This window comes from Alligator mississippiensis, chromosome 7 (assembly GCF_030867095.1).
Source record: "Alligator mississippiensis isolate rAllMis1 chromosome 7, rAllMis1, whole genome shotgun sequence".
NCBI classification, from domain to species: domain Eukaryota; kingdom Metazoa; phylum Chordata; order Crocodylia; family Alligatoridae; genus Alligator; species Alligator mississippiensis.
Window position 1 is genome coordinate 29,241,128 of NC_081830.1, and position 20,199 is coordinate 29,261,326.

Sequence of the window (20,199 nt, forward strand, 5' to 3'; positions counted from 1 at the left end):
TGGATAAACAGATTGTAAGGTGGATAGAAAACTGGCTGGAGCATCGGGCTTAGAAGGTAGTAATTAATGGCTCGATGTCTAGTTGACAGCTTATATTAAATGGAGTTCCCCAGGGGTCGGTCCTGGGCCCAGCTTTGTTCAATAACCTGAAAGATGACATAGAGTGCACCCTCAGCAAGTTTGCAGATGACACCAAGCTGAGGGGAGTAGTAGATACACTGGAGGGTAGGGCTAGGATTCAGAGAGACCTCAACAAATTGGAGGATTGGACCAAAAGGAATTTCATGAGGTTCAATAAGGACAAGTAAAAGTCCTGCACTTAGGATGGAACAGCCCCATGCACTGGTACAGGCTGGGGGCTGACTGGTTGGGCAGCGGCTCTGCAGAAACGGACCTGGGGGTTACAGTGGACCATAAACTGAATATGAGCTAGCAGTGCGCCCTTGTTGCCAAGAAGGCCAGTGGCATACTGGGCTGCATTGGTAGGTGTGTTGCCAGTAGGTCAAGAGAAGCAATCATTTCCCTCTATTTGGCACTGGTGAGGCCACATCTGGAGTACTATGTCCAGTTTTGGGCCCCCCACTACAGAAAGGATATGGACTAATTGGAGAGAGTCCAGCAGAGGGCAACAGAAGTGGTGAGAGGACTGGGGGACATGACTTCTGAGGAGAGACTGAGGGTACTGGCCTTATTTAGTTTAGGGAAGAAAAGACTGAGGGGATTTTATAGCAGCCTTCAACTAGCTGAAGGGTGGTTCCAAAGAGGGTGAGAGGATGAAGCTGTACTGTTCTCAGTGGTGGCAGATGGCATTACAAGGAGCAAAAGTCTCAAGCTGGAGCAAGGGAAAATGAGGTTAGATAGTAGGAATAATTTTCTCAGGAGGAGGGTAATAAAATACTGGAACAGGTTACCCAGAGAGGTGGTGGAATCTCTATCATTGGAGGTTTTCAAGACCCAGATAGACAAAGCTTTGGCTGGGAGGATCTAGTTGGGGCTGGTCCTGCTTTGAGCAGGGGGTTGGACTAGATGTGACCTCCTGAGGTCCCTTCCAACCCTCATTTTCTATGATATGATCTTGTTCTCCTAAGCTCTCAATTTTGGGGTCAGATTTTATTTGCCAGTGTATTTGCCTCACACACTTTAGAATAGCAACATGCTGCATTTACTCCAATCCAAAACAAGGTTTTTACACATTTAATATGGGGGGGCAGGACCCTCATCTTATATTTGAGTACAAGGTGGCAGGGAGCAGGCAACTTCTGTGGCTTGGGCCCTGACCCTGGTGTTGGAGCCTCAACTGCTGCCTGCCCTCCTTCTGCTTTTACCTGCCCTCTCTCCTTCCTCCCACCCCCCAGTGCTGCTTGGTAGGGGTGTGCAAAGCGGGCCCTATTTGGATTCAGCCCGAATCAGGGACAGTGAGTCGATTTGTTGATTCATATCACTGTGCCCAATTCGATTCAGTCGAATCTGAATCTGAAGATTCAATGCTGATTCAGAGAATCAGTGATTCGGACACAGGCACAACTTTAAATGTTTTTTCTACATACCTTGAGGTAGCAGGTGCAGCTCATGATTGCTGTGTTGCAAGGGTGGATGGAGCATCCCACAGGAGTGCTGGGTGGCCCTCCACATGCTTGTTGGCGAGCCCAGAAGTGGACTGGAAGTACTTCCGGTCCTCTTCCAGGTCTGCTGAGAAGCACGCAGGGGGCCCCCCTGTGCCCCCCTGACTCGGCGATTGGCCAAAGGGGGACCCTGGGTGCCCCCCACCCAACCCAAGAGGTACCAATCACCAAGCTGGGAGAGGGTGCGGGGGGGCCCCCCTGTGTGCTCCCCAGCAGACCCAAAAGTAGACCAGCAGTGCTTCTGGTCCACTTCTGGAAATGCAGCCAAGTGCACTGGTAAGCCATTTTTCTATATGCTACCTAGAGGCATGTAGGAAAAACATTTACAGCTGTCTCTATCTCCAAATCTTTCTGAATCGATTCAGAGGGTTCTGATTCGATTTGGAGAGATTAAAGGGTTCTCTGATTCAATTCAGATTCAGAGATTTGGCCACCGAATCAAGCCGAATCTCTGCCGAATCGAATCAGGGACCGAAGCTTTGCACAGCCTTACTGCTTAGCCTCTAGCTCCAAACCAGAATGTGGAGCATGTGATTGGTCCAGGCCCAGCCTAACCTGGTAACAGCAATAGCAGGGCAGAGGTAGTGGGGGTTCAGGCAGCAGCAGGGACTTGATGGGAGGGACAGGTACCAAGGGGTAACTTAAATTCAGAGTCATCTTGGATTCAGGTAAATACAGTAGCCAAGAGTTGAGTCACATTTTTTGCTCTGCCAATATAGTAGTTCTTAAAATTGATTACAGAAAAAATGTAGAGAAGATACTTGCTTCCTACATTATTACGCTATTGGAGACATAGCAATCTAAGGCAAAAAAAAGTATCAAAAAGCCTGCTTCCTTCCCATAATATCACCCCTTTGATGGAATTGTGGTAAAAATACAGGGTCAGGTACCTAGGATCAAAAATGTGATTAGAGGATGCAGGACTTCGCAGAGGATTTAGGGGTCATGGTGGATAACCTGTCAAACCTGAGTTGCAGTACAGTGGTATGGTCAAAAAGACTAATGCTATCCTTGTTTAATTAACAAATTATTGAAGGAAAGGTGGTTCAAAGAGGTGGCTTTGGTTTCCTGACACCAAGCTGCCCTATACCATTCCTAGCTGTAGCACCCACTCAGGCAGGGTAAAGAGCTAATTTGTGGCACATCTGTCAAAAAGGTTGGCCCCCACTCACTTAAAGCAACATGGGGGTTGCTCAGATTATGTGCATGCTCTAAGGGCCTGAGGACTGATCGAGTAGATAGAACTCCACCACACCCTTAATACATGGGCTCTGTGTGTGAGACCTCAGCATGATAATCTGGTGACGGTCTAGCTCTAGGAGCTCTAAAAATTGTAGGGGCACAGCCAAAGCACAAAGCTCACAATGCTTTTGCTTGGCTTTTAAGTTCAAATTACTTCTTTGTTGGGAGAAAAAAAAAATGGTAGAATGGATTTTGATCCTACTTTTTAATAATGATTTTCCTTTGAGTCACAGTCCAAGTATGTGTCATCTGAGGCTAAAAGAATTATTGTGAAGAATTTACTGTTTAAAGGCCAGTACTTGACCATGAGCTGTAATTATTTTTGTCGCATTTGAAATGAGTACATTTTAATAAAGAAGCGAGATATTTGGACATATTTCAAAATGTAAGAAAATTAAGTAAGCACTAATATAAATTTAATTCAAATTTTAGAAGGCATTGGTAATTTCCTAGCAAAACATTTCAGTTAATTTTAACTCAGTGGTGTTTTATTTTTACAGTGGGTGCATGTACACAAGGCATTTACTGTGCCTTGTCTAGTCTAATTAGCTCCACAGTAAACATCTCAGCATCTACACATGTAAGACTATTAGAGGCTGGATTAAACTAATAAACGCTGCAGCCCAGTAATACTTGTAAATATAAGTACTGTCATGATACAGAGTTTTTTACTCCACAGCACCACATGTGTAGATGCTGATGCAGCTGGCTGGAGCACGAGGGTGCTTTAGTGTGGGGGCTGCCTGATGGCTAGCCCCATACTGAAACACCCTCATGCCCCAGCCAGCCTCTCCACAGCATGTTGAGCTGGGCAGGAGCAGCCTTGGGCCGGCAGGCTGACTCTTGGGAACCCCTGCCAGACAAGGCAGCTCTGACCTGGCTCAGCGTGCTCCAGTTGTGGGCATGCATTCAAACGGCGCACCTGGGAGCAATAAAGTGTCGAGCAATAAATTCCAGAGTGTATTGCTTTGTATTATTTGCAAGTGTAGATGAGCCCAGTGAAGAATTAAATATCTTTTAATTTGGAGCCTGGTTCAAATCCTGTTGATATCTACTGGCTTTTATGAAGCTTGGGTAGCCATAAATGTGGATGCTTTTATGATAGTCTAACTTATGGGAGGGTGGAACTGAAGTCGAACATCTATTTTGAATCAGGTATTACTTTATGACTTTTTCAGTGGAAGTGAAGAAGCTCTATCCAACGAAGACTGTGAGAATGTTTATCACTTGGTGTATTCAGCACACCGGCCTGTTGCAGTAGCAGCTGGAGAGTTCCTTCACAAAAAGTAAGTTATCCCTTGCCCTGGTATGAAAAACAAATTAATGAGACCCTGATATGAAGAAGTGGCAAGATGGTATATGTTAAGTATGGTGTCAGTTCAGCAAACCAAATAGATGCTTAATTTTAAGCCTTGACCTCAATGGAACTACTCACATGCTTAAATTAAAGACCTACTTAAGTAGTTTGAAAAATTAAAACCTATGTAATACTTTTCATACTGGAGAATTCAGGTGATTCTCATAGTTTGTCAAGGTACATAAAAGAATAAACACATTGTTGTAGACATTTTGTATTAAAATCTAGTACAACTCCTACCAGATTATCATTATGGCCTCTGATAATATAAAGTGTCGTTATCTCTTTCTGCCTGTTATATACAATTATTGGTTTTATACGTGTTTTATCTGAATCATGTTTGTAAGATACCATTTGATTTCAAGACTGGTAATCTTAAAATTGCCATTTTTTTCCATCTACTTGGACATCAGAAATGTTGTGTTTTTTTTTCTTTTCCTCCATGCTTTTGAATAGCACAAGGGAGCTGCTGTCCACAGATGCTGTAAATTAAGATAGTGCCATAGCAGTCAATAGAATATTATAATATTATTCCAGCTGATGATCTGATCCAGTAGTATTAATAGTCTGAAGTCTTTTAATATTCATTTCTCCTCCCTCATTTGGGGTTCGGGCATAAAATGGTTTAATATTTTTACACTTTTTACAGCACTTTTATTTGAGAATTTCTTTTAACAGATTTTTATAACTAAAATATGTTTGAATATAAATTTATATAAGCAGCAGTTTACTTAGTGATTTTTATCTACTTACAAGTTTTTATCTAAAGATTGCCCTTGGGTTTTTCCTCCATTAAATATCCTCTTTGACCACTCATGAAAGAGATGATTCTCCTTCAAACTGTTGTCTACCTGCGCAGTCTCATTTGTGTGTATGTCTGATGCCCTGAGCCTTCAATAGCAGCCTTTTTGCAATGTAGTCCCACCTCCCATTGTTCCACTGTATCAGAAGGATAAAATGAATCAAGGTGACCTAGGAATCTACCAATGAAAGGGATCAGAGGAGTAGGTAATATGTGCTGCCATGTATTCCTTCAGTGTGGGAGCACCAAGGGAGGTGGGGCTAAAGCACACTCACAGGGTAAATTAAGATGAAATATCTCTGATTGCAAATTCAGAATATGAGAAACAGCCACATGAGAGATCAAGTATGTGGACAATATATTTCTAACTCCAGTTACTTGGAAGTAATTTCCTTTTTGGACTGTTATGGTGTCAGTCTGTTGGTATGGAAAACCATGTGCTGCTGCAAATTCAGTGAAAGGAGTTTATTCTTTGATGCAGTATAGATCATGGAGAGGTGTTAGTTCTGTTTTATACACTGTACTAAAATATCTTTGATAACTAGTAAATGCAGGCAAACAAACACATATATATGTATTTGTGCACATAGACAGGATGGAGAGAGAGAGTTTGCCTAACAAACCATGACTATTTAATCCAGGGCAGAAGCCTCTTTTTAAAACAATTTATTATCTTGTATCCAGTTCTTCTGGCTCCATAAACTTTCATACTCCAGAGGTGAACAGAAAAACAGAACTGTTCGACAGTGTTGAGTAAGAAAAAGTTGTTAATATAAATAATATAGCTCTTCTTACTTCTTTCTAGACTGTTCAGCAGGCATGACCCTCAAGCAGAAGAAGCATTAGCAAAGAGGAGGGGACGGAACAGTCCAAATGGAAACCTTATCAGGATGTTGGTTCTTTTCTTTCTTGAAAGTGAGGTAAAATTATTTTTATTACCAGTTTTACATATTTAACAAATCCTGAAACTTAATTTCAAATTATTAACTCCTGCAAACAAGTTTTAAATAAAACAGTAATTCCAATGATCCTCTTTTCCCTTGCTTATAAAGCAAACTCAATCCAAAATCCTCTCCAGAGTTTCTCTCTCTTGTCTGTCTCTAGTATAATCAAAACTGCTTTCCCTGTTCTGATAGATGGGGAGCATGATTGTTAAAAGAAACTTTGCAGGGACTTTAAAAACTGATAGTTTACACCCAATTTTGTGCTCAGTGAATTCAATGAAAGTTTGCAGACTACCTTCAATGAAAGTGAGCCCAGGAGACACCACTTCTGAAAATCCAGTGTGTGTCCTAACCCTTTTGAAAACCCTAGTCTTTATTTGTCCAGATTTCACAGAGTTATATCTGAAAGTTCCTTGAATGGAAACAGAGGTCACCTCAGGTCTCATTTCTGCCACCATGAAAATGTTTATGGAAGCACAAATTGTGAGCAAATAGATGCCTCTACACTTTGTCACACCACATCAAATGAAAATCAGTGGCACAACAAAAGGTAGTAATAGACTCTGCTGCTTTATTGTGGCAGACATCTGTTAGCTCTGTGGCTGGAGACTATGGGCAGCCTGAGCTGCTCCTATTCTCCAGCCACCCAGGCTGGTGCTCTGAGGGTTTAAGTGCCCTTCAAGCCCCTGGAGCACTTGCTGACTTATGTCAGCAACTTACAGAAAGGCACCCCAGAGAATCTCAGGGTGCCTGTCCATAAGAGGGGAAGTTGGGGCTCCCCACTCAACCAGAACCACTCCTCTGATCACAGGGGATGGGTCTGGCTGAGCACGGAAAATGGGAGGATCTTATCACCCCTTGTCCTGAATCATCAAGGGCAAGATGAGAGAATGTGTATTTCATCCAACAAAATGTATCAGCTATGCTGTAATGCTTTACAGCACATCTGATCTTGCTTAATTCAGCAGTGTCCATTCCTAGGACTGAGGTTCTTGTTCAACAGGTATAATGAAAAGGTGGATGACTGTACCTAAAATTTCAATTCTTTACATCAGCGAGCATCAGAATACAGCCCACAGAGCCATTAGATCTCACCTATGGACTAAGGGGAGGTGTGAGGGACAGGGAAATTAGCTTCTCTTGACCTGAGGCTGGGCAATGAGCAGCTGTTCCTACACTGCAGCTGGGGTGCATGGAGAAGTGGCAACAGAGAAAAAGTGCACCAGCATGCAAGCCCCTAGCTCTGAAGAGCTGGTTGACCACTGCTTTACAGCCTTCTACATCCATAATTAAAAGGATTCTTAAATTATAAAGTACAGTTGCTGTTGCTGGGATCCTGCTATTAAATATTGGTTCTACTTTTCTAGCAGTAGAGTTGTAATATATTAAATGAATTCTTGCATGCATTTTCAGATTGTTAACAGTATTATCAGTATTTAAATCATACATTGTACTGCAACTAACTTGTACTTCCACGTGCATGTAGTGTGCGGTTAATAAAAGTTGCTTGAAAGAAAATAAACATCTGCTTGGATAAAATACTTGCCCCCCCCCTGCTGCCCACTGTTACTGAAGCCTTGATCAACAAGAAACAATACTATTCTCATCCAGATACTTGTAGTTGTGGAAGCCATGCCTGAATCCAAAAGCTTTATTGACTTACTTCTTATTTTTAGTTGCATGAGCATGCAGCTTACTTGGTGGACAGTTTGTGGGAGAGCTCTCAAGAACTATTGAAAGACTGGGAATGCATGACAGAGTTGCTACTGGAGGAACCAGTCCAAGGAGAAGAAGGTATTTATGTCATTTTAAATACATTTAGCTGATGCAATACAATTTGGCTCATTTTGTTTAAACAATGATACGTTTTATCCTTGGAGAGTATGAATGTTTAATCACAATGATATATCCATGCAAATGCAAAACGGAAATATAGCTATTTCACTAATCTGATATAGTTTCTTTTTAATGCGAAGTTTGCCATAGAAGGTCATCAAATGGGGCGTGTCTTAATTCATCCTCAGATAAAATCCACCCTTTTGATTACTTTAAAATTTAAATTACTTTCAAATTTAAACCACATCATTACTAAATCGCATAATAATTTTCATTCTGATTTTTGGTTACATGCTTCATTCTGTCATTGTCCACAGTTAGGGGCTAGGACCTTGACATCTTGCTTAAAAATTGAGCAACTGGCACGTTACTGATCACTTTAAAATAATACATTGATTTATGGCTAAGACTAATTACTACTTCAGTGGATAATTACTGCTTTTGATTTATTTAAAATATTGATAGTGATTATTAGCAGAGCCATCCCTAGCGGTCACGCCTGTTTACCCCCCACCTCCTAGGGATGGCCCTGATTATGAGTATAATACAATATTATTTAGTATAGATAATGTGATACTTATAAAGTATAATATTAGCATAGTACTTTGTTATTAGTGATTATACTACTGCTAAACCTCTGCATGGCGCTTATGCAGTTTTTCATTATCTCAGTCACAAAATAGAATCTCAGTCTGCTCCATACAACAACCAAAAATCCCACTAAGGTGCCTAGATTATTTATGTGCGTCCATTTTAGTTTGGAAGGTTCCCCATGTGAATAAACTTGGCCTCTTATGCATGCCCAGAAGCAGTCCAGTACAACCAAGTGGGTATCTATCTGCACTCACTCACTGCTGCAAGTCTGTTCCTTCTGGAAGGCACATAAATTTTGTGCAAGGCCCCAAATCCTTAGCTGAAGAAAAACCACGCACAGCAACTCTTTGATGAGCATAAGGGGAGACTTTGCCTAATAACCTAGTAGTTAAGGCCAGGAAGTGGGCAAGTGGAGTCCTAGGTCCCAGTTTGCTTCTCTGGGGACCAGTCTTTTTTACGGATAAGCAGCACATCTCAAAAGGAGACCTGAAAACATGAACGCTTCATTCCAGTTCAGTTCTGTACAGGTTTCCTTCGCTTTATGGGGGTTGTGTATGTGCGAATTTGCTCATTGTGCAATTATACAATGGCCCTTTTTATACCAAAAATTTGTTATACGATGGAAGCCTGCAGTCATCTGCTTTGTGCTATGCATTGTGGGAGTGATGCACACCAAAATATAGTCTCCTGTGTGGATCTGTGCTCCTTGCTTGTTGTCTGCGACGCATGTTTCTGTAGTTGCCATCCCCATTATGATAGTGCCTTGTGCTCATGTGTACTCTTTGCTGTTGGTGAGTACCAAAATTGTCTTGTAAAAGTGGTAGAAACAGGTCTGGGGGTCAGTACAGTTGAGGTCTTGTAACATATCCCTATTTGTTGCATTGTAAAGTTGGTTCCCTTTATGCAAATTTGAGTTATGTGCCGTTTTCCAGGAATGAGTGTACAGCATAAAGCGAAGGAAACCTGTATAACAACCTAGCTTCAGGCCCATTCTGTGCTTGCTTAATTTTCACAAATGATTTCCAAGACCATGATTACTTTAGAGCAGGGGCGGGCAATTATTTTGGGCGGAGGGCTACTAACTGAGTTTTGGCAAGCCATCAAGGGCCACATGACAGGCAGCCAAGGGCAGATAAATATTAATTTTCTACATTTTTAAGGGGCCTCACGGGCCAAATAGAATGGCCTGGCGGGCTGCATCCAGCTCACGGGCCGTATTTTGCCCACCTCTGCTTTAGAGAGTCACAGCGAAAGCACAGAAATAGATTGGATTACTACACCCTGGTTCCTGTCTCTAGTGATACTTACCACTTCTACCAAAGACTAATGTCAAAATGCCTAAAAAGTTCTGGTAACAGGCTAAAACCCAGGAGAACACTCCATAGCTGGCCATCTATAGCCAGATATCAGCTCTTCAGGACAAATCAGGCAGCATAAAAGGATAAGACAGTTGCAGAGTAATTGGCCCAAAAGAAGGTTAACTGTCTTTTGTAAATCAGTGTTGTGATTAAGAAATTACAATGGGTATATATAGCATATGAATGTACTTACTGGAAATAACTGGCTTAGCTTTTGGAATGAAATGTCGCATACTTGGCTTCTGCCTCAAAGTGAATTATGGAAATTTGACTGAAAACAATTCTACTGCTTTTAGTGAGAGAAGAATGGGAAAATGCATTTTCCCCATTTTTGATCTGATACAATAATGTCTGCCTGGGTCTACAGACAGCCTGAAACAGAGTTCTTAAGTTGTTCTGGCCTCTTAATTAATCTTGGTCAAAACCCTGTGAGCTCCTGCTCTATTTTAAAACCAAATCTTGAAACATATTTTTTAACTAAAAAGGAATTTACAGTGTTCTTGTTACAAGAAGGTACCTTGGAAACACTAGGCAACTCTGTGTAGCTGTAGGCAATGGTGTAGATGTTATTCTCCAGTTCCTTGGTCCTCTCTCCCTGATCTCTACACTATTGCTAAACCCTTCCCCTAATCAGCTGGCTCCCCACACAACCTTAAGAGGACCTTTCTAGATCAGGAGTTCTCCCTCTTGCCGCTTATGCTCACAGGAGCTCCCTCACCTTCAGCTGTCTGGGCAAGACTGGCAGCACTGGCTCAGGAGCCGGGTATATATTCTCCCGAGCACCGCCACTTCCTGTCAGGTGGTTTCCCAGCCATGCACAGGGGTTCCCCTTTGCCTCATAATCAGACTGCTCCCACTGCACTGCAGTCACTACCTATCTGGAGCTCTGCCCTTCATTAACTATTGTGGTGCAGCTTGCTCCCAAGTAGTTGACTGTAACTTTGTGGCTCCTATCTTTATGCTTTTTCAGTGGCTTACTTTCTGGCAGCTAGCTCTGTTTTAGCTGCCTGTTGATTGCAGCCCTATTATGCTGCTCATTCACTCTCTTAAAATAACAGGGGTTAGAAGCCCCCCCTCCTGCTTCAGATAGCCTAATAGATAGTCACCTAGGAAAGTTTTCACCTTTCTGAACCACTTAGTCTGTATAGTGCCACCCTGCCCAGTCTTCTGCCTGACTTCAGACTAATATGGTTAATAGGGGTGTGTGAAACGGGCCCTATTTGATTTGGATTTGGCTGAAACTGAAGATTTGATGCCGATTTGGAGAATCGGCAATTTGGCCATAGACAGAGCTTTAAATGGTTTTTTTCTACATCCTTCGAGGTACCAGCACGGCTTGTGAACACTGAGATGCGGGGGTGGGTGGAGTGTCCCACAGGAGTGCAGGGGCCCCCTTGTGTGCTCAGCAGCAAACCCGGAAGTGGACCAGAAGTGGTCTGCTGGGGAGCATGCTAGTAGCCGCCCTCCCCCCCCCCCCGCCCTCTCAGCTCAGTGATTGGCCGCAGGGGGACCCCAGATGCCCCCCAGATCCAGGAGGCACCAGTTGCCGGGGTGGGAGGGGGCCTCCTAGCATGCTGCCCGGCAGACCCGGAAGTGGTCTGAAAGTGCTTCTGGTCCACTTGTGGGTCTGCTGCTGAGCACGCTGGAGAGCCCCCTGCGCTTCTGTGGGACACTCCATGCGCTCCAGCATCACAGCATTCATGAGCTGTCTTGTAAGGCTGTGCGAAGCTTCGGGTGGTGATTCAATAGCTGAATCTGAATTCAGATCAAATCGGGACCAATTTAAAGGTCTGAATTGATTCAAAGCTCTCCGAATCTTCGGCAAAAATTCGGAGAGCTTTGATGATTTGGACAGTCCCTGGTGGCTGCAGCAGGGAGCTGCAGCCACTCTGAGCTGGTAAATACTAGTGGTAGGGAAGGGGGGGGGTGTTTACGGGAAGGGACCATGGGGGGACCCCTGCCAGCCTCCCCCAACCCTCCCTCCTGCTCCCCAGCCCCCCCCCCAATGGCTGCCCCCGCCTGCCCCGGCTCCCAGTACTTTAAAAAAGAAGTCCCGGTGCTTACCGGGTGCTGCTGGGCAGGGGGGAGATCCCCACTGCCCCCCACTGCATGGGGGAGGCTCTGCATGAGCCCCCCCCACGGCTGCCCCACCTGCTGGGGCTCTGCCTTTTAAGGAAAAAAAAAAAGCTGAGAAAAGCCCCGGGACTCACCACTCCTGGTGCAGCCTTGGGGCTTCAGGGGCTCGTGCAGATCCCCCCCCACGTGGCGCAGGGCAGCAGGGATCACCCCCCACCAGCAGGAGCGGTGAGTCCCGGGGTTTCTTCAGGGTTATTTTTTCTTAAAGGGCCTGAGCTGGCCTGGATGGGGCACCTGTGAAGGGGCTAGTGGGGTCAGGGGTCTCATTGCAGAGCCCTCCCATGCAGCGGGGGGAAGTAGGGATCGCCTCCCGACTGGCAGCACCTGCTGATCCAGGGCTTTTTTTTCCCCCAAGCGCTGGGAGCTGGGGCAGCCATTGCTGGGCTGGGAGAGGGGCGGGGGATGGGCCTGGCCTGGCTGATTTGGAGATTCAGCCTAATCAAATCAGGACAGTGATTCGAATCACTGTCCCCCAAATCAGCCGAATCCGAAGCGAATACTAGCCGCTTCGTACAGGCCTACTGCCTGGTACCTAGAGGTATGTAGAAAAAACATTTAAAGCTGTCTCTGTGTCTGAATCGCTGAATCTTTCCAAATCTCTCTGAATTGATTCAGAGGGTTCTGATTTGATCTGGAGAGACTAAAGGGTCCTCTGATTCAGTTTGGATTCGGAGATTCAGCCACCAAATCAGGCCAAATCTCCGCCAAATCGAATTGGAGACCGAAGCTTTGCGCAGTCCTAATGGCTAATTACCTCTCTCTTGTTATAAAAAGGGATCCACAAAGTCATGTTGTTACCAAATATGCAAGATTGATTAATTGAGTTGTTTTGCAGTGATCTGTTCAAGTTGGGTGAATGGTACAGAGTATCTGGACTTCAGCAATGCTTTTGACAAAGTCCCTCGTGACCTTGTTAACGAATTGGAGAGGGTCCATGGATGGGCTACAAAAATGATAAAGAGCAAGTCATTCAAGAGGAGATTAAAGGAAACAGGAATGTTTGCCATGTGGAAAAGAGTTAAAATAGGACATGATAGTAGTCTTTAAATGTCTGACAGGCTGCCATAAAGAAGAGAGAGAACGCTTTTTTTTTTCTTGCTGCAGAATAGGGCATGAACCAGTGGGTTTGAAGTTACAGCAAAGGAGGTTTAGATTGGCTATCAGGAAAACCTACTTCGCTCTTAGAGCAGTGAGGCAGTGGAATAGATTGACTAGGGAAGCTATGGATGCTCATCACTGGATGTGTTCAAGAAGAGGTTGGATAAGCATTGGTCAGGGATGATCTAGGAGTAGCTATGTCTGTGCTGTAGTGTGAGTATTTTCCATGCTTCTGGGGTTTGGTGGTTGCCACTTGGGGCCAGAAAGGATTTTTCCCCCTCCCATTGTTGTGTGTGTTGGGGGTGGGGTGTAACTTTCCTCAGAAGCATCGGGATGGAGCCAAGGCTGCAGATTTTGACTGGGGCATACCAGAGCTCCTGCTGGAATTAAAACCTGGAAGTTCCTGGCCAGATGGTCTTGCTCCTCAGGGTCAGACCTGAGTTGCAAATGAATGAGTTCCAGCCCTACTTTCCTATGATTCTGTGGTTCTACTTTGACAGTAAAGACATTTGCTAGTGTTGAGTTAAATGCAAGAATTAATCCGTTCATCAGTTTTTGCAAGCTCTGAAAGTGCTTATTTCTGTTTGCTTTCTTGTATCCATGTGAAGCAGGCTTTTTCCAGGGATGATTGCCTTCTGAAGAAGCACCAGCACTACACATGTTGAGAATGAGCTATTTTTAGTCTGACAAATTTCACACTGTGCCTAGAACTGATATGCTCCTCCAGATTGGCACTGACATCCCATTAATTATTAATGTTAGTACAAGAAAGACTAAAGTTACTGCACATAATTGAAATTGAAAGACGTTTGAGGCCTGCTATGTCAGGAATTTATTTGTGGTGGTGGTTTATCAGGGACTGTGGCTCATGGAGACAGCCATGGATCTGTAATAGGGGGCAAAGGCCCCTATCACTTTCAGAAGGAAAGCGCAGCTGAGCAAGGGCCAGCTGCCACCAAGGAAGCAACTGAAGAAATAAAAAGACAGGAGCCCCAAAGCTATAGGTGGCTGCTCCGGAGGAAGCAGCTCTGCAATAGGCAGAGCTGAGAGAAGCAGTCATGGGGAGAATGTAGAGGTGGAAGACAGCAGCAGGTGAGAGCAAGCTGCTCATTGAGCTGTGGCTGGGGTGGGGCTCAGGGAATATCAACCCCGGTTCCTGAGCCAGAGCAGTCAGTCTGGCCCTGACCTCTGCAGAGAGAGGGGTGCCTGGCAGCATAAGCTGCTAGAATACAAGCTGCAGACCCAAGAAGGTACCTAGGAAGCTGGGGGGGCAGTTACCTGGGGTAGGGTTTGGCAGCTGTATAGGGTCCTAAAATGCAGTTTAAGACTTTGAGTTTGAAACAGGTCAGTTGGTGTTTAGTTTCCTTTTGACTGGAGCCTTGGGTTGTGGCTACAAGGAATGGATTGGAGGCCAGAGTGCCTGGGAGGCACTATGCTTTGAGTCCATGTTTACCTCAAGTGCTCCTCCAAACAGATGCCATGCTTAAAGATTTGCAACTGAAAGAAGTGTACTGAGGCTATCAACACTAGCTTCTGCTGTCAACACCAAAACTGGCCACCATTTCAGCATTGGTGCCAAAAGACGTAGTATAGGCCAGGGGTTGGCAACATTTGCTACCACAAGCTGTGGTTCGCAACTCAGCCCTCTCCTCAGACTGCATACTAGCACCTCCCCAGTGATCAGAGGCTGCAAAGAGAATAGAGAAAAAAAAGATAGGTACTAGGACCCTCAGGATGTTGCCTCTGCTGCGGCAAAGAGAATAAACTGAATGTTGCAGGCAATGGCAACCTGAAGATGCCTCCTCTGCTGCTGTGGCTGGAACGTGTTGCTGATTCCCTTAGATGCTATAGGCCGATTCCAGTTGCTTCAAGGCGTTTGACATCTAGATCTGGCCTGCAGGCTGTATGGTTGCTGACCTCTGGTGTAGGCCACAGCACCAGCTCAAGTGCCAGCCACATTGCCAATGGAGCCAGCACCTGCATTCCCAACACAGGTCCCCAAGTACAGAGAGACATCTCTCCATAAAAAGAAAAAGAGGTATATCACTTCTCCAAGCTCAGGGGGCCTAAATCTTCTGTAGAGGGAGTGTCACCAAGTTATCCAGCCTTACCAAAGGCCCTATTATTGACTGATGCACTGATTATGAGACAAGGAACTCAGTGACAGCATGGTGGATTTCCTGAGTAATGCAGTCAGTAACCAACCATAGGCTTTTGCACATGGTTACAGAAAAGGCTGATATTCTGTCTTTGGGAATCCCAGTGGATGCTAGACTATTCCCCATATTTGTTACATTAATTTCCACACCTTTCCTACCATTCCTGTCCTCCTTCAAGAAGTTTTCTCCCAAGCACCTACTGAAAAAAACAAGTGAACTGATGGGGGAGAGTACAGTATGTTTTCATTTATAGCAAGGGCAGTTCTAGCAGGAGCTGATGCCTTTTCTGATCTAGGATATTACTCAAGAATTTGGTTTGATTTCTTTTACATAACCATTTCAGTGTGCAGGGTCTTTACAAAGAGAGAGAGCAGATTGTGAAATACTATAAAGCTATCTGTCATTGAGGGGTGGCTTGCTATTTTATCCAGTCTGGAATTTAGTTTTAGTATATACAGAGGGCCATTGTCTGAGGCTTATAACTTGGCCAGATTTGGATTGATTTTCCAAGGAACAATAAAAGGTGCATTTTTGCCCTTGCATGTATTCCTCTGACAAGTTATTGACCAAACTCTGGAGGTGCTAACTAGCAGTCTTAAAGTAGCTGTGGAAATTCTGTGGCAATAGCAAAACTACTTGAAATGCTGAAACCATTTTTAATAAAACTTTTAAATAATCATATTCCTAAGGCAGAGATCAAGCATAGGCAATTTTACTGTAAATTATACTGTGACAGAACTACAAGCAACAGGAATTGGGGACTTATATGGGGGTTATTAAATAACCTCTAAGGATAGATAGTGCTAACATCTCTACTTATACTATAATTTTTTAACTCCCTGTAATATATTTCCCCTCTTTTTTGTATTCTCTTTACTGCTAGGTGCTGTCCAGGCATAGAGCATCAGAGGAAGTGCCTCATGAAAAGAGGAAAGAAAAATGTTTTCCTGGTCAATTTCTTTTCTCAAAAAGATAGTAGAAAGTCCTCCAAACCAGACCTTCTTTGTCTGATTTAACAGCAAGGCTATGATAATAGAGATGTATTTTCCTCCCATAAATTTAAGATAACCTGGACTATAATATTCCAATATGTTCCGCTAAAATTATGCATGTAGTAGTCTGGGGTATTACCCCTTATGTTTGTAGGAACAGATCCTCATCTGCTCTTACTCTTGATCCATTGCATCCATAGCCACCATTCATCCTCTCTGCCACCAAAATAAAATAGGGTGCCATTTTGCCAGGTCCATAGGCAGACAGACTTTTCCTTTCTCCCTTTGCAGGCACCCAGCTAGTAGGATCAAGAAGAAAGAACAGAAGAAATTTGGGGATCAGTAGAAAACTGTGTGTGCAGGATATCATAACAAAGAATTTGGGTCTACAGTTTGCTCACCCTTTCAGCATCCACTCGCTGCCACTGTGACAGGATACTGGGCAATGTGGACCTATAATCTGACCCAGTAAATGTCAGTTTTTGGTTTCCATGTAGAAGGTCTCTGTTTTTCAGGATGAGTAAGATGTATTTTCAATGCAAATTAATTTTCACCTCAGGCAGGACTGTGGCAAAGTGGATATCCCCGCTAGCCGCAGCTACCCCCCACCTGCCTCTGGGCATGCTGCTTGCCTGTCTCGCCCGCCACGCCTTGTTGGAATAATAATATGCTGTTAAATAAGGCGAGAGGCTGCCCATTACTGCACCCCGGGGTGTCTGCAGCTCCGTACCTCCCCTACACTGCGGCCCAAGCCTCGCAGATGGCATCCATATGTTAACGTCCCCAGCCTACAGCCGGAGCATGCTTAGGCCACGCCGTCAGGCCTCAGTCATACGCTCAGTCATACCGCCTGCCTCTCACTCACTCCACCCTCTCTCACAGGGTCTCTTTCTCGCGTCAACAACTTATGCCACTTTGCTGCCTCTTGGAGCGGACACCCTTTGGCCATAGGCTTAGCTAGCCCATTCCTTGCGTGGCAGACGTACCATCTGTTGGGCCTCTCCTGCAACCCTCACCTGGGTAATGGCCAGCCAATTACCTGACCAGGTCTAAGCACACTCGGGCCCCTTTTGGGGTAACACTCAGGGTCTGTATATGTACTGGGCCCTCAGCCCTCTACTCGGGGCTCCACACCGCCCCCGCTACTTGGGGTCTCGGGGCTTCCCTCCTTGGGTGGGCTCAGGTGGCTGCGGCCGTGCCTGGCCCCCTCTACCTCCATTGTCACCTGACCCACCCGGTGGTGGGGGCTGGGGTTAAGGCACTCTGACCTGCCTTTTACCGGGGTGGTAACTGGCCTGGCATTTCCTGGGGGCTCCCGTGCCACTGAGAGCCCCACCCGGGCACCTGCTCCTGGCAGGGTGCAGTTTTAGGTCATGCCCAGGACCAGGAGCCTCCTGACCATCCCCTACTGCTCCTCCCTTACCTCCAGATGACACCAGCAGCCCTCCAGCCAGGCGATATTCTTGCCTGACCTCCCAGCAGCAAAATGCCCTGTTTACATGGGCAGCCCTGAATCCAAAATGGCTGCCCTCATCAGGCACTTGCTGGCTGCTGCCTTCAGGCCCTTGAAGTGGCAGGCACAAACGGTGCCCTGCCACAAGGACCATGCATTATTTAGCTCTGAGATTTGCTCTCCCATATCACTGCACAGAGAATAGTGCCTGAAGGGTCTATAGCTTCCTTCAACCCCGTTTGGAAACCAGCATAAAAATCTTCAAAGGCTTAAGGTCCATGGGACTTATGATCAAAACTAGCAAAACTTTTCACTGATGCCAGCTATATCCATTTTGTTCCGCTGGATCAGAACGCAACTGGATTTTGACACTTGACTCCCTCAGTGCTGCCTGAATAGAAATGCTGCTGCTGCCGCAAGGCAGTTGCTGTTAAAGTTTGAGCGGAGCAGAAATCAAAGGGGGTGCAACTGCCCCCCTTTCCCCTTCCCCCCAAGATCTGTCCCTGATGGACTACCTCCAAAAAGATCTCAATTTACCACAATTTACTGAGATTGTCTTCTGTCATTTTCTTTACTTATAGTCTTTAGAACTTGAAGGCAGCTCTTCTGAAATACCTGGAGATGGCTCCTCATGCATATAAGATTGTGTCACTTCATCCTCTTCTATACACAAAGTTGTGATAACAACTTCATCCTGCCCAAAATGTTTTTAGCAGAATTTAATATTTCTTCACTAGGTTCACTATTGGCTTTCCTTCCCCTAGGAGCTTTGTAGTGAAAGAATCAATAGCAAAATATGGCACTTTATACTATCTATTGAATTTCCTGAGATACTTTCAAGCTAGTGTTTGCCAGTCTGTATGTCAGTACAGCACTTTGAAAAGTAGCTTTCTCAGCAAGTTCCAGTTTGAACTGAAAAATGCTTTGATGGTTTCCCCAAAGCCAAATATTGCAAATTCAGATGGCCAGTCATTGCATGCTCACTTCTTTTGATCTTAGTAGTATGGCTATCAGGCAGTCTGGCTTTGGAACTGATGCCCATAACCAGCAGTCAGATTTGGGGGCTCCAAATACCATTTAAAAACTTACCTATACCATTAAGCCTGTAGAAACCTTTGAAAACAGTTAAACAGTTTGACAACTGGTATGCTCTAACTGCTATCTATCATACATATATAGCCATCAATGGTTCAATTTCTAGTTTGGAGAAGGTATCAATTCCAACTCCCCAGAGCCTGTCCTGGGTCCAGTATTGCTTAGTGTCTTCATTAATGATTTAGACAATGGGGTCAAGGGAACACTTAGCAAATCTGCAGATGACACCAAGTTGGGTGGAGTTGCAGATAATTTGGAGAACAGAACTAGGATCCAGAAGGAACTGGATAGACTGGAGAAATGGTCTGCAATCAATCAGATGAGATTCAGCAAGGACAAGTATAAAGTCCTGCACTTAGGATGGATTAATTGCATGCACAATTACACACTGGGGAATGAGTGGCTAGGCAGAAGTACTGCAGAGAAGGACCTGGGGGTTACAGTAGACTAGTGGTTCTCAACCTTTTGAGACCCAAGGCACCCTGCATTAGACTTGAGACACCCCTTGGAAACTGCCAGCTCTTACTTTTCACTCATTTTTTACTAAAGAAAAATAATAGAGCAATTTTTCTGTTGTAAAGAGCTCAGAAAGATCACAACAGATCAGAATATTTTTAACACTATGGATACCTATTTGAACCCTCTGGGTTTATCTTGTGAATCATGTTTGCACACGTAACAATGCTAACATTGTGGGGGCAGTCTATGGCATGCTTGAAAGGATCTCAAGGCACCCCAGGGTACTACAGCACCCTGGTTGAGAATCACTGAAGTAGACCATAGGCTGAATGTGAGCCAGTAGAGTGCTCTTGTTGCACACTTTGGGGCTAGTAGCAGCAGATACTTAGGTGGCCTAGGATTTGGACCTAGACATATACTTCCAGTTGAAGTGGAGAAGGCAGTATATTTTGAGTACTTGCTTATACCCCAAAATACAGGTTTTAGTCTGTTCTGACCTCAGTTTTATCAGTCTAAGCTTTCTTGCCAAGCTTGGCTTTGACTCAGATACTGCAGCAAATGAAAACTAACCTCAGTGATTTCATTACAGCTGTGACTTATTAATGACATAACACAGGCTTGGACCAGCCACAAAGCCTGGGGGTGAAGGGGGCATATGCTGACAGCGCAGCATGAAGGGGTGGGGGAGTTGCATGCTGGCAGTGCAACCCACACAGGGAATGGAGGGCTTTGTGTTGGTAGCACCATCCACATGGTGGGGAGGCAGGAGGGTCATGTGCTGGCAGCACCACCCATTCAGCCTGTACGGTAGGGGATGGAGGTCTGTGTACCTGTGGCCCAGCCCATATGGTGGGGAAGAATCTGGGATGGGAGGAGACACTCCTGCAGTGTGTATACTGTATGGTATGTGGCCCCTGGCTGCACCAAAGTTTGACAGCCCTGATTCAGTAGATACTTGCATAACAAGATGCAAAGGCTGAAAGTTTACACCAGTGAAGTTTCAACTGGGAATAAGGGCCTGAATCCTGTTTTGCCTCTAGGGCACCTATAAC

General features: G+C 44.9%; 1 protein-coding gene across 2 annotated transcripts in view; it reads left to right on the forward strand.

The window, feature by feature from the left end:
• STAG1 (STAG1 cohesin complex component) overlaps positions 1–20,199 on the forward strand; it is a 304,994-nt gene that overhangs the window by 216,132 nt on the left and 68,663 nt on the right. For both annotated transcript variants that reach the window (XM_059730741.1, XM_059730742.1), the window contains 3 exons: positions 4,043–4,150; positions 5,829–5,943; positions 7,644–7,761. In XM_059730741.1, the coding sequence (XP_059586724.1) occupies positions 4,043–4,150; positions 5,829–5,943; positions 7,644–7,761 (341 nt within the window). The remainder of the gene's footprint in view (positions 1–4,042; positions 4,151–5,828; positions 5,944–7,643; positions 7,762–20,199) is intronic.